Consider the following 23,390-nt stretch of genomic DNA (forward strand, 5'->3'; position numbering starts at 1 on the left):
TTCAAAAGTGTAGTTTGTGAATCAGACCTTAGTCATGAAAAATCCACAGTATCTCCCTATTTCAGACAGAATTGCATCCTTGGTGCTGTCAATGGTGCACAATAATGCTACAAAGCTTCAAATGATTCATTATTATCACCAAAAGATCTGGGAACATTATCACACATACAATTTCCAAAGCCTAGAGTAGACATCTCAAGATGTCTTAATCATAATGTTGATTATCATTATGTACCTTCAAACAGGAATTTGAGTTATATCTTCAGTGCTGATAATGGTGTACAAAGTAAGAACTTGGGTTTCCTTTTTAATTCGGAGTTCACTTTTTAGCAATAGATACACAGAGTGAATGAAGAGAGGACTTGTCTTTCAAATGATTTTAAGAAAACAACTCATAGGACCTTATGTATTTCAACTAAACATATTACTAGCAAAATCAGCCTACAGAATTACACAAAAGGAGGATTAACAACATGGCATAATGAGAACAAAACTTAAAAGTGTGTTGCTCAAGAACAATCATTGCCATGAAGCAGGTGAAAATATGTTGTAGACTGTCAATGTTTGTAATTGTTGGAACCCAACCGTCTTTTTGAGGCTACTCTTCAGTGTAAATGCACCTGTTTTTTAGCTGCTAGGAAAACCTTATGTATTTGTCATCATAATAATAATAATAAAAATTCCTATTTGTAAAGCATATCAACCCTTAAGTTTTCAAGGTGCTGGGGGCCGTCAGGGCGATTAAGTGAGCTATTGCCCAGAGTTACATGACGCTGAGCTGAGGCCGGGGATTGAACCGTGAACCCCACGCTCTGGAGTCAGCCGCTCTAGCCATTGCGCCACACCTCTCAATAATATTTTCAGCTGCTAGGAAAAACATATGTATTCATAAAGTATCATAATTCAACTAGGGTAACTATGGTTTTACACTATTTTGACCACGCATAATTGGGCCAAAAACGTTCTATATGCCTTAAGGAATGGCATTGCACAACAAGTCTTTAATGTAATACTGAAAAACAAAATCAGTCTAAATACATGCATCTGTGGCTAGTCTCCAGACATAGCAACGCAGAACAACACACAACTCTATAAAAGGCCCACAAATGATAGGAGGTAAAACTTGTTTTTTCACTCTCTGGAAGTTTACAGGTGACAACAAATTCTAATGGAAACTACAATTTGATAATAACTTTCAGTATGATGGCAAATAAAGTCCCCATTATAAATGTCAAAGAAAGAATATCCATTTGACGTCTGATGATAAACTGCTGAACTGAATTTAGAGAGACTCAGGAAAGGGATACTGCTACAAATCAAGAATTGCAAAAAGAGCCTCCACCAAAGCAGCGTGCAATTTCAACCCAATTTCCAAGAACCAAAAAGAGCTTTTTAGTGTTATAAAATAAGCACTAACTTTTCTATTGAAGCATAGATTATGCTGTGAATTTGTCAATTCAATTAGGCAGGCAGTATGATCATTTAATTGGTGAACAAACTGGAATTTTCAGAATTCTATGTCCATCTCTTAAGAATCACATACCTCATACTTTAGCTTGCGTTGAACAGTCCCATTCTGCACGGTCTCATTTTCCTGAAACAAACAGACATTTAGGCTCCTCAATATGTTTTTATATCTTTTTTAAATATGTTAAACTGAAAGTGAATCTGAGTTGAAACATGAAAAAGGAAAACAAAGGATGAAAAACTGTAAAGAAGGGAAGAAAAGGATCAATAGTTAGGAAAATGAACTAAACCGGTCTCAACCTCCTAAATAACATGACCAACCAGATTCTACGGAGTCATAAAAATTTTTGCATATTAAAACAACAACTACCTACAATCTTGTCCCATAATCACTTTAAAATATATTTATCTATAAATGTTCAACTATTTAATAGAGATAAAATCGATATCATACACTTTATAGAAATGTTTCCCAAAAGGGAGAGAGCAACCAACCCTCAAACGTCAGGGACGAAGGGATGGCTCTAGAATAACCTACCTACCACATTTACATTAAATACAAACAATCTAACTGAAGGATGAATCCGGTCCTTAAATCATCAATTTGATATTCAGATGTACAACTGGCCAAAAGTACATGAAATCCTTTCAAAGATTATCCCCGACAACATAGCAGTAAAATCGCAACACACCAACGTGCATGAATGCACCCCATATACTGCACCATTCGGTTGCCTCCTATTGCCATTTATTAGCATTCCAGCAATCCTGATCAGGAAGTAATACAAACTTAAACTTATGTGAATTGTACTATTATTAGATTGCCAGAGTATAAATATGTACAAGGGACAACAAGGGATCTGATTAGAATGTGTAAGAACAGGATTCGCACTTGACAAATTCAGTAGCCAAATCCACAATTACTGCCTAGTCTAAAAATGTGTTTAAGTTGTCGTAATCTTTCATTTGCATCCCTGTATAAAAATGTCTGACAATAAATTTTGTGAATTTTCAAGGCAAGCTTCTGTATCCTGGATGCTAAAAGATCATAGGAGAAAAGTGAAGTATGAAAAAACAAGTTACTTACCTTCAGTAATGCTCTTGCTGGTTGATATTCTCTCCAAACCGCAGATTCTTCACATTAGGAAAATCCTCCCAGGTGTCAGACTGGATGGGGAAAACTCAAAAGCAGCATTAATACGTGCGGGTAGGTGGCATTGTATGCTTCCGGGATGACGTTATTCCACTCCAGAAGTGATGAGTGGGCCCGCACCCAAATGCTCTGACATCAGTTGCTTTCAAAGGCTCGTCTGTGCCCTCCGAAGCAAATTTGCCTGACCATGGTGTAGATCTCTAGTTTGAGACTTTTGTAGTTGGGAAAAGAGCCCACTCTAAAAAAGGGGAAGGGTTAGTGAGGAATTTGTGGTTAAAGTATCTACAAGCAAGAGAGTTGCCAAGGGTAAGTTATTCTGATGGATTTTTCTTTTTTATGTTGCAAATATTGTATTATTTTCTTAAGGACACTGTGAAATAAAGAGCTAAAAAAGGTACATACAAATGTTAGGCCCAATAGAATACAGGAATAGTATACAATGAGATACTCCATAGCCTTGTGCATATGGTGGAAAGAATGAAGCTAACCAAACGTAAATATCTTGCCAGATAACATGTGACAGTACACAACAGTAAAGTTAACAATGACTCCTTTCAAATAGTAGGTGCATGAACAGGAGAGTGATAATGGGTGTCAGTAGATGGAGTCATGTCAAACATGGGTGTCGGTGATGGTTCTAGTGGGTAAAACTAATGAAACTCAGTGAAACAGAGAAGAAAAAGGGGGAAATGCATGAGAGTGGGAGGGGTACGCCATGTGGGGGACAGGAGATATGACAGGAGTGAATGATCCAGCTTGTGTTCAAACTACAAGCAGAGTGAAACGAGAGGCTGTTAGTTGACGGTCATAAACTCATCAAGTGTGTGCCAAATGGATTTAGTAGGGACAGAATTCCCTGATGAGAGGGCTATGTTTTTATATGTGCTTCTGAGATACGTGACCCATGCCGACAATCTGATAGATAATTCTAACTGTAGGTTCCTTACCTTATGAATAGATACCAAGGCAGTACCTCTACATGTGGCGAGTCTGTGGAATGGTTCAGCCCACAAGACCTACACGACGGATTGGGCAAAAGCCAATCCTGACTGGCAAGGCTATAGTGATTGTGAATGTGTGCACTGATGTCCAAGTAGCAGCCTCACAGATATCCAGGACAAGTAACCCAAGTGACAGCACAATACTAGCAGCCTTGGCTCTAGTGGGATGAGCCCTCAATACTTCAGGAGGTTGCTTCTTTGCCCGGAGCAGATTTTTATGTAGAAGACATACACCTAGGGATGGTTCTTTTCTACACTGCCTTGCCCTGCTTAACTGTTCTGAGAAGCCCACATAGAGTTGATAATACACCCAATGGTCCCAGGTATGATCTATGTAGAAACTGAGGCTCTCTTGGGGTTTAAACTATAGAAGGTCTTGTTCAAAAGGGGAAACTTACACTTTTGGTGTAAGTTTACTATTTGTTTTGCTATTCACAAACTACTTGTTTCGTTTTATGTGTAGTACTTTTACAACTGTGGAGAACTCCACACATAAAAAGAATACACAGTTTCTGCAGTCATAAAAATATGACAAGTAAAAATACACTTGTAGTTTGTGAATAGCAAAACATTTTTAAAATTACACCAAAAGTGCACCTTTACCTTTGCTAATAAGCCCGCAGTCTCTCCTCTGTTGAGTCGAAAAAGTAAGTCGAAACAGGAATAGCCTACTCGATATTGGAAGGAATTACTATCTTCTGCAGGAATCCAGCTCAAGTACTTAACACCAGCTTGTCTGAGAAGAAAAAGTTACTCACTTGCAGTAAAGATCTTTCTGGTGGATACTCTATCTATTTGTAGATTATGCACATGTGGAATAATCCCAAGTATGAGTCTAGATCTGGAAACTTCAAAGCTTTCATGTCTCCAGTAGGGTGTGCTAGATTCGTATCCACACCAGGAGTGGCTTCAGATGACATTAATAAAGCCACATAGCCCCAACCCTCACGCAAGAACGTCTATTTCCATCCATTTTTTTAAAGCTTTCTAGGCTAGGGGAGGAACTGACATCAACAGTAGTGCAGACCCAAAATATCAAGTTGAATCTTTTTTACTTTCCCTGTACCATATCCATCAAACTGGGAGGCCAGAGGGTCGGTCAAGAAACTGCAGGTAGATGGATTATCCACCAGATGTGCATTGGCTAAAATGGGGGTACACTAAAAGGTGAGAATCAAATTCAAGCCAACTGTGGCATCACAAGTGGCTTTGTTGGAAATGTGATGTCAACCTTATGAAATCTCATCAAACCAGCTTATTTAAACAAAGAAAGCTGATTTGGCAAGCTCATAAAAGCCAAAAGGACTGACAAACAGCCTTTAACAGTGCCCAGCACAAGTCTTTGCTGGGTCAACAACAAAACAAAAAACAATGACAAAACAAACAACGTCAGACAGCCTAGCTTGCACAGCGTCAATTCAACAAGTACTGCACCAAGCCACAAACTTGACCCAGCACCGAGCGTACACCAGATTTGTAAATGGACACCTGGCTGCCATAATCACATCAACATCTTTAGGATGAATATCAGAGGAGACTAGGTGTCACCCCTCAATCTCCATGCATGAGGGTTGAAAATGCAGAAGCCCGGGAGCAGTACCCTGCCCTATTTCTATGACATTAGATCAGATCCTCTTGAAGTGGCAGCTTCATTGGAGGGCTTATGCCCCGGAGGTCTAACTACCACACCCTACTGGCCTTACCCGCAGCCACCAGGAAGACTTGGGCCTGGTAAGTCTTAATCTTCTTTAGATATCGACCCAAGAGGGGTAGAGGCAAAGTCATGTAAGAGTCCTGAATCACACTCCAAGCAGAATGTGTCTCCAAGAGAAAGATTTCTTGGGAACTCTAGCGCTAAAAAGTGCTGACAATGCGCCTTCTCTGCTTAGGCGAAGAGCTGAAGACAAAGTTCCCCCAATTGCTGGAAAACAACTTAAGCCACCTCCGTAAGGCATCAGCAACTGAGTTTGTCTGCCATAGCTTTTAAAGATCCCATTGAGTTGTTCACGATCAGAGAAATGCCATGGCAAGTCAGCCACTTCCAAAGGCGCAAATCCTCGTGGTACAGATCTCAAGACCCCATTCTGCCCTGTTTGTTGCAGTATCACATGACGGTAGTGTTGTCAGTGAGAACTCTGATAGATGGTAGGAAGGCCTTCAGCAAAAGCGTATAGCCTGTGGCTGTACCAAATTGACATGGAGGTGGGTTTCTGCTAGAAACCAGAGTCCTCTGATCTCAATCTCTTCCAGATGGCCTCCCCATCTCTCCGTTACCACTAAACCTCTGAGAGGTGTAGGAAAAGGGGTATGTCACTGGTACTGTGCTGAGACTTTAGATCCTACTGCAGCGATTGCATGTGCCATATCACATAGTATCAAAGGGAGCTCTGATTAACAGGAGTATCTGCGAAGAAATCAAGTGTGACTTTGGTACTTTGAAAGGTTCACCATCGTCTTGAGATGGTCTACTCATGCCAGGGGCGAGTCCACCTTTAACAGCCAGTCTTCAAAGTGTTTGAAAACTGGTACCCCCCGAAGATATGCAACGACTACAGCCATCACTTACGTGAACACGTGAAGATCACTGGTATGGTCAGAGGGGAGCACCTCAAACTGGAAATGCTCATGGCCCGCCATGAACTGCAGGCACTGCCTATGGGCCTGCAGGAAGGTAATCTGGAAATACGCACTGTGCAAGTCAAATGCTATCATCCAGTCTCTGAGATTCAGGGCAGACAAGACCTGGGCCAACGTGAGAATGTTGAATTTGTCCTTTCTCAGGAACGCAATGAGTGGACGGAGATCTAAAATGGGACAGGTGTTCCTCTGCCAGCCGTATTGAGGAGAGTGGCAAGTGCAGCAGTGTAGAAAGACTAGGAGGACTAGATGAAACTCCTAGGGCAGCAGTCCTAACTGAAGACTAGGGGCCAGATGTACGACCCCTTCCATTTTGTGAGTTGCAAATTGTCTCATCAATATTCATGAGGCAGGTCGCAATTTGCATCCCATTGGGAATGGCCAGCACTCTCAGGGATGGTGGCCTGCTGGGATCAGAAGACCACCATGTCTGTGAATGCTTTTTAAATAAACCAGTTTTTTTAAAAAATGCAGCCCGTTTTCCTTAAAGGAAAACGGAATGCATATAAAAAATGTAACATTTCGGTTTCCTTTTTTAAGAGTAGGCAGCGGTCCATGAGACCACTGCCTGATCTTAAAAATATTTTCGCATACATTCACAAAGGGGAAGGGGTCAGCTGTAGACCCCTTCCCGTTTGCGGGTGGCTTACCACCTACTTGAAGTAGGTGGTAAACTATGAGTGTTTTGAGACCGCAGATGCAGTTGCAAAACAATGATACATACCATTTGGACTCGCTATTAGAAAGGGACGCCCATGGCATGCCCCTTCCTAATAGCGACTCGCAAACGCCACCATCTTTTGCGGCCGCATACGGGCCTATTTCCCATTTGTGATCGTAAAAAACAGTCGTACATTTGGCCCTAGATCTTTTTTTAAAATCCTTTGAAGAACACTTTGATGACTGGGATTGTAAAGATAGACCTTTATTTTTGTGCCTTTGCGTGGAGCCTTTATAGTTGGTAGGTGCGATAAGCTGTTATAATTTGCAGATGCATTTTAATCAAGGAAAATTGAAGTCTGGAGTACTTTTGTAATCAGCCAATTGTCTAAATATGGGTAGACAATCTTTTTCTGTGGAGAAAAGCGTTTACCACTGCCATGCATTTTGAAAATGTCTTGGGGCTGACTTGAAGCCAAACTGCAGCACTTCGTACTTGCAGTGGATTTTGGCAACTAGGAATTTAGGAAATTTATTAATATTGACTGCAATTTGAATGTTGAAAAAAGCATCTCTTAAATCCACAGAGCATATCCAGTCTCATTTCATAAGCTGCAGAAAAATTTGGTCTAGAGGTAGCATTCGGAATTTGTGTCGCTTGATGTACTTGTTGGCTCGCCTAGGTCCAATATAAGTCTGAATTCTTGTTTCGGAACATTCTTGGGAACCAAAATGTATCTTGAATAGATGGAGGACCTGGTTCTATTAGTGACGATATTTGCACTGGGGTAGTTGGTGATTTGGAGCCCTTTTTTGTGGAATCAAAGGTGGTGGAGGCTTGTACTGACTATTGTAACCGCTCTGAACAACTTCTAAGACCTATTTGTCCATTGGATATTTCTCCACCCTTCCAGACGAACAAGTTATTTACCTTCATTACTGCTCTTTCTGGTAGAGAATCTATACAGCTGCAGATTCTTCACCTTTTGAATATTCCCCAGACGTCAGACTGGATCCAGAAATCTTTCAACAGCACTTTTATGCACCGGTAGGTGGTGCTGCGTGGCTTCACAATAATACGTCGCCCTGCAGAAATGACGTGGAGAGCCTATGTAGGTGCCACTACTGCGTGCGGATGTCAATTGGTTAAAATAATACCCCCAAATTCAAAGTCCCAAAATCAAATTGGTATGGCCAGTGTGAAGAATCCTAAATTTGGGATCTCAATAATGGATATAGTTCAATCACAGAAATCTGAGTATGTGATGGCAGGTGAGAAATCTGCTGCTAGAGTCTCTACCAGATTGAACTTAACTGAATGTAAGTAACCTGTCCTTCTGATAGAGACTTCTAGCTGCAGAATACTCACCTTTCGAATAGCTAACAAAGCTAAAAATTTGGAGGTGGTTCTGTGAATGGACTCAAACCAGAAAGTTGTGCAGGATCGAGCGGACAAAACGCCCCACTCAGCGCACCAGACTGTCCAGACAAAAGCCCTTTGCAAACATATGAAGGAACACCCAAGTATCCACCTGGCCCTGATAGAGTGAGCACATAGTTCTTCCGGAGGCTGCTTTTTATCCAATGTGCAGAGGATCTTAATGCATAGCACGATCTAGCAGGAGATGGTTCTCTTCTGCACAGCCTTGACTTTTTTCCACTCTAGAGAACCCCACAAAGAGCTGATCACCCATCCGAAGTTCTTTGGTACGATCTATGTATAAGCTCAGTGCTCTTTTGCGGGTCCAAGCGATGGAATCTCTCCTCCCCCTCAGAAAAGTGAGGGGGAGCATAGAACGCCAGCATAGTGATGTTCTGAACGATGTGGAATGGCGTCACAACTTGAGTAAAAAAGATGCCCATAGCTGCAACAAGAGCTAATCTGGGAAGAAGGTGTTATATGGTTGATTTACACATACAGCTTGCAGCTCATTCATACGCTACTCGGATGTTATGGTGACGAGAAATACAGTCTTGAGGGTGAAATGTTGCAAGGAGTAGCTGTAAAGCAGCTCGACGGGAGTGCACCTGCACATCAGACACAAAAGGACAAAGTTAAGGTTGCACTGTGGCATGACAAAGGGAGAGGGAGGAAAGAAATGTACATCTTTTATAAATTGCGTAACAAAGAAAGGCTTAAACAACGAGAGCTGATCAGGCAACCTCTGAAAAGTCGAAAAATATTCTTTAACTGTGTACACAATAAAGCCATGCCAGGTTAGGGGCTAAACAAATAAAATAGCAGATAACTTTGCCTGGAGAGGATAAATCCACCTAGTACCGCACCAAGCCACAAATGAGTCCCAACAATATTCTTATGGAGTTTCTGTTGAGGGATGCCTGTCTCACTAGATGACATCAACCAACTCCAGAAGAAGGTTGAAGGTGTTCTGCAGTTACCGCTCAATCTACAAGCATTAAGGTTGGGATTGTAAAGGTCCAGGTGCAGAACCGTACCCAGGCGCTGCAATAGCAGATTCTTCCGAGTCTGATTGGAGGATATATGTTAAAGCCCCAAAAAAAATATGTTGTTTTTTATCATGCAATGGTTTTAATTAACTGAATTGTGATTAATAAACACTCCATGCAGAATCAGAAGCCAGTAGGATGACTTGGGCTCAAGTCAGTCCTGATCTTCTTGAGAACTTGGGCAGGAGTGGTAAAGCGGAAAGGAATGCAGGAGTCCTAATTTCCACTCTTCTCTGGTAGACTTATCAGCATTAGGGTTGTCTTCTCACAAACCTTTTGCCTTCCTCCACCATTTTTGCTGATCTAATTTTTGCTGGCCTCTGTGCACTTTACCGCTGCTAACCAGTGCTAAAGAGCATGTGCTCACTCCTTAAAACATGCTAAAATTGGCTTATCCCAAAGTGGCACAATTAAATTACTGGTAAGCACCTAGTAAAGTGGTACTACATGTGTCCAGGACCTGTACATTAAATGTTACAAGTGGGCATGCAGTACTTATTGAGCGACCCACAGAGGCAGCCCTCCGAACATGTCTCAGCACTACCACTGCACCTGTGTGTGCAGTTTTAAAAACTGCCATTTCGATCTGGCAAAATAAACATTTTGTCAGACCCAAACCATTTTTTTTAAATACTTGTAAGTCACCCCTAGTGTAGGCCGTAAACAGTCCACAGGGCAGGGTACAATGTATTTAAAAAGTAGAACATGCAATTTTAAGTTTTACATGCCCTGGCAGTGAAAAACTCATATTCTTTTTAATTACTGCAAGCCCTACCTCTCCCCTTGGATAACATTGGAGTTACCTTACTACATTCGATAAGCTGTAAGTTCCAAATGGGAGCAAGTAACCAGTTCATGTTTTGTGTTTTTGGAATGGTAATGGAAAATCCTCTTTCATGGTAAAGTTGGATTTAAAATTACAATTTTGAATATGCCACTTTTAGAAAGTTGCCATTTTCCTTCTTTAGCCATTTCGTGCCTGAAGCCTGTCCTTGGGTCACATGACTGGGTGTAGCTGACAGGTGGACCTTGTATATTCCTCCTACACAGACACAGTCACACACAATAGAGAGCTTAGATGTGCCGGGATGGGCCATCACTGGCAGGATGGAAGGGTGGAGCTGGGCACAGCCCTGCTGACACATTAATAGGCTATTTCCTGCCTCCACATAAAGGACTGCATACTTCTTTGTAGTTGGTCTAAAGCCAGGACAGGGACGCTCAAAATCCTGTGATTCTGGGTAAATCACTTAATCTCCCAGTGCATAACTAAAATGAATGTGTGTCTGTAACGCAACCGATGCTCATGTAAAGTGCTCTGATACCTTTGGGTCGAGTTCGCACTTTATAGAACTCCCCCAAAAATAAAAAACAGAGGGAAACCTCCAGAAGCTTCTCCCACCTTCGAGAGGTAGGGTACCAGGTATAAATATTGGACCTGCGACACTACCTCTTTGGTACACTTCTGGACCTGCAGATACTCTGCCAGGAAGAAGGAATGCTGTGCTGTTAAGAATGCCACTTTGCTTGACTTCTGCCCCGCTGGACTGCCGCCTAGCTGTGCTTACCTGCTGCCCTCTTGCCTGGGTGAGAAGGACTGCACCGGCATCTACTGAACTCAGGACCCCAAAGTGACATCTAGGGCTAGTTGGCTGGCTTACTCACTAGAGTCTCAGGGACAGAAGGCTCCAACAAAGTAGAACTCAGCACCTGGACTTCACCATCTGGGAGTCCTATCGTGCCAAGTGGTGCCATCCTAGTTCTGGAACCTTGGAAGTAAGCCTGAAGGTACTCTACTACCCCATCTGTGGATCCAGTTGAACCGATGCATCGCCTCTGCTTTGTGGCAGAAACCCGAGCAGAACCGAGGCATCACTTCTGCTGTGAGAGTTCTCCCGGGGCAAAGGACTTTGTATCGAGAGGGGCGTGGGTTAAGTAGCCAAGATGGCGGACGCTCATCTCTAGAGCTCTGAGCCATCAGCCCTGCCATAATCCGACCCCCAGGCCTGGCTTCAATACAAATGTGCATTGCCAGTTTTACCCAATCTCTGGAGCTGAACAGCTGTCCCATCTGGGACGATCGCCGAGACCAGCAGATGCGCTGATTTCTGCAAGGAAGCAGTCCCATGGAAACCACCTCATGATAGGCCACGGCCGCTGGTGGAGCCGAGCCACGATCCCCCGCCACATGGGGGCTGCAGTTCACCCCACCCCCCTCGATACCCATATCGGCGTTCAGGCCAGAGTACAGCAATGCTGTAGTCAAGGCAGACGGCTCCAACAACACCCACTTCTTGCAGCCGCTTAAAACCACACGCTCGGGCACAGCAGAGAAAGCCTTGAGGTCGCCTGAACTACGGTCCACTGCGGGAGGCGGGATCTGGCCCAGAAGGGATCTTGCCCATGCAGGTCTGAGGCTTCCTGCACTCCCTCTGACAGACCATTCCAGGGCTCAGGTCAGAGCGTGGCGACCCCTGGGGGGTGGATATGGATTGGTCTGGTGTGGGCTCAGGGACCACATTTAGGTGCCCTCTTCCCCGTAAAGCAACTATAAACCATACATGGCGCTGACATCCCTGGCGGTGAGCTCCCGCCTCTGCCAGCCCCCCAGCAATGACCGGCTTTGACCCCAGCCGTTTCTCTGTGGTGATTTACAGAGGAATTAGTGCAACCCCCCCATCAAGGACTGCGCCAATCTGAGCAGGACTGTAAGTTCACGTCCTGCTCCGGACGGCACCAAGATAGGCAGGCTGTGGTCAGCGGCACCCGCACAGGCACAAAAGTCAGTCGGCCCTCCGTCCATCATACTGACACCCCAATCCTTGGAGACACAGTCTAATTCCCAGCACCTGACAAATTTGACAAGGTACTCGCTGCCATAGAACTGCCTAGTTCGTTCTCTATGGAGAATGAACTAGGCTCCCTGGTGATGGAGCGAAGATTCTTGCTCAATAGTCATAGCAAGCTAGCTGATAGAGTCAGAAATGAGGAAAAGACAATGGCCTCACTGCACCCGCTAGGTACAGAAACCAACGTGCGATTCAGGACTTTCAAGACCAAGTGCACCCCCTTGAGGGGACAGTGGAAAACGCTGAGGATGCTCACGTAGGAGCAACATACAAATCCTGATGCTGCTGGAAGGGGTGGAAAGACGTGATCCACTGACATATCTGGAAGCTTGGTTCAGGTCCTTCATTCTCGCATCAGACATTACCCTTTTATTCTCCTTGGAAAGAGCCCACTGGGTGCCAGCTTGCTGCCTTCTCCAGGAGCATGCCAACACCCCAAGCTGACCAAACTTCTGCATTACAAGGATCACAATGCCATCTTGAGGGCTGCCAGAGAGTCTGGGACCCTTAAAGCTTGAGGACAAGGTCATCATGCTATTCCCAGACTACACTCAGGCAGTGCAACGGCAGCTCTCATCCTTCGTGGATGTCAAACGACGGCTCAGGCGGTTAAGTGGTCAATATTTCTGGCTATTCCCTGCCTGTCTCAAAATCATTGCAGACAGCGAATTCTTCTTCACTGACACCAAATACACATGGGACTGGACAGACCATCACCACCACGTGTCCCCTGTGGGAGACGCGGGGAGATCCATGGGACCCCGGCGGAAACACCAGAACCAATCAAATCCTGGGACTTCTCCAAGACCCCTGCCGCTGAAGTACCCAGCCCCAAAGAAAATCAGAGAGGATCGCCAACAAGCCCTCCAGAGGGCAGCTTCCCTGGGAATTGGCGCTGGGATTTCAGATGTCGAGAGGGGCCCACACATCTTCAGATGAGGAATCTGACCCATCCGATGGCTCTCGCCAGTGTTCCCAGACCCCGCTGTTGGTGACTCCTCAAACATCAGACACTGTAATATAGTCTTGCTCCCTAATGTCTGGACACAGAAGGCAACAGTGCTTGTTCTTTTGTTTACCCTGCGCATTCCAAGTACCCCCATCTCAAGTTTTGCCAAAATGAATATCACACTATCTAGTACCACATGTAACTATTGCCGGGCCATGAACAACCTGGATGTAGTCAAACAGGGCGCATGCCCCAGACCTCACTAGCAATTGCAGAGCCACCAACTACACATTGCTGAATGGTTGCTAATCACATACAGTTTTGGTATACCACTTTTTGTGGTAGGCCCTGTAGGTTACCACTTTCATCTATTGGTACCTCTCCCTATCACCCCTCACATATTCCACCTGGATAGGTAGGCGTTCTGCACACCACATGGTTATGGTGACACGTTACCAGGATGCAAAGATAGCCTCAGGAAGGCCCCCACACACAAACCACGCAGCCAACTTCACATACGTAATGGATCCATCCAGTAACACCAGAGTCCTCTCTTTAAATGTATGTGGCATGCACACAGCGTGGAAGCGCTACTGTCTCCTCTTATATATTAAGCGACAATAGGCACACATATTATTCCTCCAGGAAATGAACACCACAGCAGGAGAACTGCAGCATCTGCAAAAACGGTGGTGGGGTATGATACATGCCACTACATACTCCGCGCCTATGCCCAGGGGGCATTGTCTAGTTACGCCCAGGAGTTCATTTTCAAGTACTCTGCACCGTAATAGACAGGAAGGAGAGGTACGTGTTGCTCTAAGGCAGTGGCTTGATTGCTCATGCATTCTCTTCGGGAGTATTTATGCCTTGAACATCTATCAAGGAACCTTCTGGACCGCAGCATCCGGAGTGCTAGCTTATAGGACTCAAATGAGAATGGATGCTGGGCCGCGGCTACAACTGTGTCCTTAATCTCCGCCTAGATAGGTCCCACCTTTAACTACCGTGCCCCCCCATACAATCATGTTTCATGGGGTGGGTTCACCAGTGGGCCCTTACATATGTATGGAGGGCCACACATCGGCATTCCAGCCTCTACTCCTTCTACACCAACCCCACAACCTATATGTGTGCATGGACCACATTCTATGCCCCCTTCCCTTGCTTCATTCTTTCCAACACACTATCTTGGTTGTATAATCTCCGACCAAGATGCACTAGATGCACATATCGTAGACTTGCAATGGAACACTCCACCTCTCCCAACATCACCGTGGTGGCTCCCATAAGACTGTCTGGTAGAGTACCACATTCGGTGATATTTTGCTGAAAACCACGATACAGCATCTGCTAGGACAATTGAATGTGACACCTTTAAAGTGGTCACAAAGGGGACCTGCCTTGAGGAGTTAGCAGGGGTCTGCAGAACACTAGACTGAGAAATTACAGAGATGGGAGTAGCTCCTGCCGCGGCTGGAAAAAGCTGTAAGTGTGATGTCACCAAAGGCAATGTGCTTTCAGAGGCCAAAACACAACAAGCAGCCCTCCTGGAGTATCTGTGACATTTCAACTTTACTGCGTATGCTGCCAAAACACATACAGAAGATGACAAATCGGGTCAACTCCTTGCTTGGTTGGTCCAGCTGGACACAGCCCAAGTCCAATTTTAGAAATCCTCTCATATTAGGGCGCTACCCTCTACCCACAAAGAGAAATCCTCCAGGCATTTCTAAAGGATTACTCCACCGTATACGAGGCAACCCCCCATGCATGTACAGAAGTGGTGGATGCCTTTCTATATGGCCTCGCCCTCCCCCAAATCCCAGACACTAACAGATACTCCTTAGACATACTGATGAATAAGTTACGTACCTTCAGTAAAGCCTTATCTGGTAGAGAAAAGATCGAGACGCAGATTCCTTATCTTTAGAATTCTCTTCAGGCGAAAAACTAGATCTGGAAATTTTTGTACAGTAGTAGCGCTGACCGTCGGCAGAAGGCCGCGAGCGATTCCGTGGCGACGAGTACCTCTGCTTGTGATGTAGAAGGACCCCATATAAAACCTCCCCTGATGCACGGACGTCAGTTTCTTCTGTGACTATTTTTCACACAAACAACGCAGAGTTACTTATAGAAGCTACTTATGGAAACAATGTGCCAAAAAGAGCCATCTTTGTGTCAAACAATTAGGAAGTCCTAAAGAAGGGCATAAGCATGCCAAGAAAGGAATCTTGTAGTTAACAGGACTAGCAGTTCACAGAGCATGGAGGATGGGTGGAGCGTTGAGCAATCTGCGGCTCAATCCTGTCTCTACCAGATAAGGTAAATCCAAATGGTCGCACACTGCTGACCTACCTGCGTGTTACCCAAAGAACTGTGGTCCCTGTAGTCAGCGTCGGCGGATACACCTATGCTCGTGTCATGAGTGCAAGTGTGAATAGCGTTAGCCATCCCTGGACACGTGTTTCGAGGTAGTTGCCTCTCGTCAGCAGGGAGTAGGAAAGAGTGTGGGGTTGCTGTGTAAGCTGCTAAAATCATTATCAGGTAAAGTACCTCTCGTAGCAACGCAGGTGCGTAACCTAGAGCCCGTCGGCTCTCCCGGCTCAAGGAGCCACTAAATTAATAAATCCAAATGGTCGCACACTGCTGACCTACCTGCGTGTTACCCCAAAGAACTGTGGTCCCTGTAGTCAGCGTCGGCGGATACACCTATGCTCGTGTAATGAGTGCAAGTGTGACTAGCGTTAGCCATCCCTGGACACGTGTTTCGAGGTAGTTGCCTCTCGTCAGCAGGGAGTAGGAAAGAGTGTGGGGTTGCTGTGTAAGCTGCTAAAATCATTATCAGGTAAAGTACCTCTCGTAGCAACGCAGGTGCGTAACCTAGAGCCCGTCGGCTCTCCCGGCTCAAGGAGCCACTAAATTAATAAATCCAAATGGTCGCACACTGCTGACCTACCTGCGTGTTACCCCAAAGAACTGTGGTCCCTGTAGTCAGCGTCGGCGGATACACCTATGCTCGTGTCATGAGTGCAAGTGTGAATAGCGTTAGCCATCCCTGGACACGTGTTTCGAGGTAGTTGCCTCTCGTCAGCAGGGAGTAGGAAAGAGTGTGGGGTTGCTGTGTAAGCTGCTAAAATCATTATCAGGTAAAGTACCTCTCGTAGCAACGCAGGTGCGTAACCTAGAGCCCGTCGGCTCTCCCGGCTCAAGGAGCCACTAAATTAATAAATCCAAATGGTCGCACACTGCTGACCTACCTGCGTGTTACCCCAAAGAACTGTGGTCCCTGTAGTCAGCGTCGGCGGATACACCTATGCTTGTGTCATGAGTGCAAGTGTGAATAGCGTTAGCCATCCCTGGACACGTGTTTCGAGGTAGTTGCCTCTCGTCAGCAGGGAGTAGGAAAGAGTGTGGGGTTGCTGTGTAAGCTGCTAAAATCATTATCAGGTAAAGTACCTCTCGTAGCAACTCCTACGAGCATAGGTGTATCCGCCGACGCTGACTACAGGGACCACAGTTCTTTGGGGTAACACGCAGGTAGGTCAGCAGTGTGCGACCATTTTGATTTAATCTACCAGATAAGGTGTTACCGAAGGTAAGTAACTTATTCATTTGATCTAGACATCTAGCTGAAGATTCATTAGCTTAGAATTAGATACCCAAGCAACATCACCCTTGGAGATGGGTCTGCAAAAGAAGATCCCCGAAAAATACTAGCCAGTCATAGTAACCCCACTGTCGAAAGAATCACAGGTGAAGAAAATAAAATGCTTCACCAGAAGGACTGTGAGAAACCCTCATGAGAAATCATGTGAACAACCTCACCAACATCAGAGGGATAAGGAAGTGGTGAAGAAACACTTCAGAGAAACCATAACACTATGTAGCCCCACTGAGGGTAATCAACCCATAACCTGACAAGGCTAAGGGGCCAAAGACATCAACCCATACACTGAATTAGAACATCAGCTCCTTATTGTGAAAAGTAGAATGCGAACTAACCTCTACCTATGATACAGAGGAAGAGATATATCAAAGCACCCCAGAGAGAGAGAGAGAGAGAGAGAGAGAGAGAGAGATCGAGAGAGACCTACAATGCTGAGCAAAAGCCCTGCAAGAAGAACACAACAATAGACGGAAGAGAACCCTCTCAGATGGAGAAAACCCTCCTAGAGAGAGGATAACCTTGCAAGACTATGTAACTTAAAAGTCCAGAGGAGAAAGGAAAACAAAATGCATAAGCAACGACCAATTCAAGGTCAAACTAGAGACTCACGAGGAGCAAAGCCACAAAAGCAGATACGTACTCCCCATGGACATACCTAAATTAATACCTGTACATACGTAAACACACATACACCTCAGATATATATATATATTCACAATGAAATCCAAAAGCGCGACCATCCAAACAAACGGCGCAACACCAGGATACAGACTCCGTGGGCAATGATGAAGATAAGTGTTGTTTATTCACACATTATAGGTCCAAATGACGCTTTTCGGCTGCCAGACATGCGGCCTTGTTCACATAGCGCGCTGATAAGGAATGGTGCATTATATACATGTGACAGTGGTAGTATTTTTTCTATTTTGTTACGAGTGACTAGGCATTTTACTACATGTGGTAACTTTTACTGTAGCGCTGCTTTACTGCTGATAGGCGAAATGACATCACATCATGGTCATCATGAATTGACAAAGTGAACAGACTATGTGGTGTGCTACCTGAGCTGAAACAGTATTGGCTGTATAAATACTCTCTGCATGCAAGCTATGGCAACATACGTAAAATACGTAAACCCAGATCGCGCTCAGCTTCTGTGCCAAATTGAGTGAATACCTGCATTGTCAAGCAGGTAAGTTGACCTCCGCCATCCACCCCATGTTAGAAACAGCTGTGCGTGCTGGATTGTAAAAAGGTGCATCTGAGCGAGTGAGGGAAAAGCAATCACATGTGTGGTACTACTGCACGTCAGCCGAATGTGGGGACATGAAGATATCCCCGTTAGTTACCGGGCTTAAAGATTTGTCGCATTTAAAACCGGTTATACCAGTCAGCATGCGGAGTACCACTAGAGAGCCTAATTGATTAATAGAATACATGAATGCGGGGCTATCCACCACTGGATAAAGTCAAAAATAAAAACGGGTGAGGGATATATGTGGTGTTATATACAGCTTAAGAGAGGCGTGCATGCATAGTGCGCATATGTATTGCACGTGTCCGTGCCGTGATGTAGCCTCCTCAAGGGTGTGGAAAAGTGACATAAAATACATTATAAACATGAGGAAATTGAGTGCTTTACAAGAAATCAATACAAGTTTTCCCCAATGTGTGTCTGAGCTTCCTCTAATCACAACGCAGTATACATGGGATCAATCCTTTCTCAATTAATGCGTATGTGAGGAATATATACAAAAGTCAAATGGAACATCGAAACGATGCAAATGCAGGTTATAAACAAAGTTGAATCCACAGAATCCCCAAAAATGTATAAACAGATAATAAAATCCAAATACTCAAATGCCCTAATACATGCATTGCTTGACATATTCAGTTCAACATTATCAGTTAGCATGTTCCCTGAGTAGGCAAAATAACTACATAATTGTGAGGTGCTCAATATATGTACAGTGGAGGTAAATGTCATTCTATAACCTGTTAACAAATTACGTGCTGCGTGTAACTACAGAGCATGTGTCAATAACACAGGAAATGGTGCAAATCCTCACTAGTGGAATAACCTCTCCCTGTTACCCCCACGTCTGAGCGCTGGTACGCAGTCAATGACTAGGTATTGGAGGTGCTCTAAATTGTTATTATGCACCTCCTTGAAATGTCTGGCTACGGGGTATGCTGGGTCATTATTGACGATGGCTCTAAGGTGCTGCAGGATCCGCATGTGCACTTGTAACTTAGTACTCCCGATGTAGCGTAGCCCACATTTGCATTCCAGTATGTAAACTGCAAACTCAGTCCTGCAGGTTAGCCTATACTTGATGTGGAGAGGGGCATGTCTGAAAGCGGAGTCCAACTGTGTGATATTCTTGCCAAATTTACAAGCCCTGCAACTATTGCATTTTACAAAGCCTTTGCTATCAGACAACCAGTTTTTGGAGGTTTTGATTTCAGGACTGTTCCAGACTAGCGCATCACGCATGGAGAATGCCCTACTGTAGATGATATCAGGGTGGTTTGCAACTATTGGTCCCAGCGGGGGGTCATATTTTATGATGCCCCAGTGTTTGTTGATAGCTGATCTAATTGCTCTTTCCTCGGTGTTATGGATTATGATCAGTCTGGCGTGGACTATACTGGTTGGCTCTGCAAGAATGCTAACTGCACTAATGATTTCAGGGGCGGGTTTACCAACAAGGAGTTCTTCTCTGGGGATGGCATTGGTTCTTTCTGTGGCTTTGCGTATGGCAGCAGCCGAATATCCCCGCGCCCTGAATCTCCTGCCAGCATCACTTTGGCACTCAAGAAGGTCGTCTTGAGTGCTACATATCCTACCCAGGCGTAGCATTTCCCCGAAGGAAATGCTGGCTATAAGATTCTTGAGGTGAAAACTTGAGGCGTGCAAAGTTGAATTGCCTGCAGTGAGTTTGCGATGAAGTTTAGAGTGCATGGTACCATTGGCGACATACAACATGACGTCTAAGAATTCAATGGAGGTGTCACTGATATTGGCATTGAATTCCAGGTTGAGATCATTAGTGTTTATCTCAGCAATGAATGTTCTTGCACTATCGCATCACCTCGCCAGATTAAAAAGACGTCATCTATGTACCTCAGCCAAGACACGATGTTGTTAAATGTCCCTAAGTGGTCGACCATGAGAGTCTGCTCTTCCCATGAGCCAACATGTAAACCTGCATAGCTGGGCGAGAAGCAGGCTCCCATGGCCACACCCCTGAGTTGCTGATACATTTTCTTGTCAAACATGAAAAAATTGTGTCTAAGGCACCAGTCAATCAAAAACAGAATGAGTTCATTGCACTTGTGACAGTTGATAGGACTTTTGCCAAGGAAATATTTACATGCAGCTAAACCATCATGATGACGGATACTAGTGTAAATTGATGTCAAGGGATATTAACAGATAATCATCATGCCATGGTATGTCTTTAACTTTCAGTAAAAAGTCACTGGTGTCTCTTAAGTAAGACTTCTGGCAGGAAACCAAATCCTGGAGGAAAAAGTCAACGTATTTAGAGATGCTCTCACACATGCTTTTCCTGGCCGAGATGATGGGTCGACCAGGTATCGGGCTGACGTTCTTATGCACTTTGGGCAAGAAGTACAGGATGGGGAGAACAGGTGACTCATTGTTCAGGATTAAATATTCATCTTTACTTAATTGGCCTTGTGCCCTGAAAGTATTGAGGTGTTTCCTGAGCTCTTTGTTGCTGTTGGCCACTTCCTTGTGGCTCGATACTCTGTAGCAAATGGTGTCAGTCAGATGTCTGTTCGCCTCCTCTAAATGCATGTGTCGTGGCCACAACACAATGTTGCCACCTTTGTCGGCTTTTTTGATGATGACTTCATTGTCACTTTTCAGTTTATTCATTAGATCATTATCTTTTGATTGCGGTGCCTTTTGTTGGTCGACTGTCTTGTTGTTTTGTGGTGTAGGGCTTTAAGTTCATCAATTATAACATCACTGTAAATGTCTATAGCATCCCTAGGCATGGGGCTCGGTATTCTGATTGAACTCTCAATACCGTGCCTGTAAGCAGCATCTGTCTGATTGCCCAATTCTTCATAGAGTTGTATTGGGTACCCAAAACCATATTGGCACCCAGGAACCAGCAGCCCCAGTGCCGCTGGTGGTGTACTGTTGGTGCTGAACTAAACCTTGCCCAATACTGATCTTAACTCCCGAACACTGTTTTTTTAAGTCGATGTAACCTATTGTTGATATTGAAAAGTATTTATATTGCAAAATGTATTTACCCAAGACAAAGTTCTGCGGTTCTACAAAATAAATATAACTAAGTATTATTTTTATAAATGTGTCTCAGATTTAGTCATTGAGTGTGTGCTTCATTTTGGCCACTGTGTGTACAACAAATGCCTAGTACTGCCCTCTGGTAAGCCTAACTGCTTGCCCACACTACCCCCAAAGGGATCATTACTATTATCTATTTTAGCCTCTGTAAAGCCTCTGGGGATCCTCTGGACTCTCTGCACACTCTGCACCTTTATTTGGTATAGTATATAGAGAGCCAGCTTCCTACACCACTGTAGGAACAAGATACCACAGTGTAATAGAGGTATCCACTGAAAGGTAGATATAAATACCAACATGTATTGGTAAAAGACCAAAGATGCGACAGCAACAGAGTGAAAATTATAGATATACAGATATTATCACTAAGTTGGAAAATCAGCAAACATAATACCGTGTAAGAACGAGTGGTAGGAACACCACCCACTCAAGAAAAACAAAGGCAACTGTAAATGAGCCAACCCTACTGCCTGACAAGGCTACCAAAGAGCACCTAACCAGAAATAAAAAGAAGATAGCAGGCATGAAAGCTTCTGTTATGGAGGGAATAAAGACCACCACCGAGGTCCATCGAGAGACAGTCTAAAAAACAGGCAAACACACCTAAGGTCCAAACAGAAAATAATTAACGTCCAACAGACGTACATATATCAGGTAGGAAAACCTGACTGACATATGCTCGATTAGCGATGAAGCATCACAACTGTTACGGGGTCAAGCCCTACGAAATGGTAATGACAAAAACAATGGATAGAAATGGTATAGCAGACCATTGAGCAAACAAATCAGTTCCCCATCATATGAGGAGAGAAAGGAACCTTAGGAAAAGGATGGTAAAGAAGACCACAGCCTCCTTAAAAACCAATCCCCCAAAAAACTAAACTATAACAGACACATTCTAGAAGGAAACTCTTAGATGAAAATTACCCACAATACCAACCAAAATGCGGAGTGAGATGGCAATATCTGAAGAACAACCAGACAGTAAGAAAAATGCAGTGACTGTAATCTATCAGAACTGGTAAATGAATAATGCCTATAGGAAGCAAAGAAAATAAAACATTTCTAATAGGACAAGACATTACATCCTCTCAGAGATGAAGTAGAGAAGAGGTGACAAAGACAATGGCACTGGACCAAGGAGAACTTGAGGTAGAGGTAAGACCCAAAACATTGCATTAGACGGACCTTTGCAGAGTCATTACCCAACAAGGAACTCAAGAGAGCCATGGCAGGAAATCTTGTTGCCAATGCAGAGAAAAATATGAACAGCAAGAAGTGCTATGCGCCATAAAAAGTCTAAGGTCTGGGCTAAAATTCTGCCCCCTTCTCCAATAGTTACTATATGTAAAGAAAGATATATGATGGCCGCATGGGTAGGAGAAGTTAACATCTCACTTGTGCGCTGCGGAAGCCATAAACAGTTTGTGTTCAAACACAGAACTGTAACCCCTATAAGGTATATACAGAAGAAAACCTTTAAATGCCCACAAGGCATACTGATGATAGTCCCTGTAGAACAGGGAACAAGGCCACAGGGCATCCACACAACACAAATAAAACACCCACAATAGAATAAGTACTCGGATAGAAACTTTAGTTCCAGCAAGAAACCCGTAAGTACAGGTGTAAATGAAGTTACAAAATAACATACGTCCCAGATCACTGGAAACTTAACCTGTCACAGACAGATTAAGAGGAACGCAAGTACCTGCAGTAAGCAGGAATACCTCACCGGATATCACCCTGGATAGGAAAGTCAGAAAGCAAAAGCCAATGGGCATCGTCCTGTGAATTGCTCATATGCAAAAGGACAGCCCGCAAACAAACTATTACAATAGAACTAAGAAAGCAGTCGGCAGAGTTAAGAATCAGCTCCACCCCGTCTATCTCTATATCTCCATAAAGCAGAGTCAGCATGTGTGCTGAATAGACCGGTGACATTAAAGGGCATATCAATCAAAGTGGCTTGAACCGCTTCTGGAAACCCAGAGGTGTGCAGCCAGGAACGACAATGGAGTGCTACTGAAGAGGTCATAGCCTAACCTACAGAATCAGTGGCGCCCATACTACAGTGAATAATCAGTCTAGCCGTCTGTTGCCCATCCCATACTATTGGGAAAAGAAAGTTCTGTGCCTCTTCCGGAGGTAGGGCAGCAGGTGCTCCAACCATAATGCATGGGAGAA

At 44.3% G+C, this 23,390-nt stretch overlaps 1 protein-coding gene across 2 annotated transcripts in view; it reads right to left on the reverse strand.

The window, feature by feature from the left end:
- KIF16B (kinesin family member 16B) overlaps nt 1-23,390 on the reverse strand; it is a 1,684,060-nt gene that overhangs the window by 443,303 nt on the left and 1,217,367 nt on the right. For both annotated transcript variants that reach the window (XM_085612707.1, XM_085612706.1), the window contains exon 22: nt 1,544-1,594. In XM_085612707.1, coding sequence (XP_085468833.1) covers nt 1,544-1,594 — 51 coding nt within the window. The remainder of the gene's footprint in view (nt 1-1,543; nt 1,595-23,390) is intronic.

Source organism: Triturus cristatus, chromosome 6 (assembly GCF_964204655.1).
Source record: "Triturus cristatus chromosome 6, aTriCri1.1, whole genome shotgun sequence".
Taxonomy (NCBI): Eukaryota; Metazoa; Chordata; class Amphibia; order Caudata; family Salamandridae; genus Triturus; species Triturus cristatus.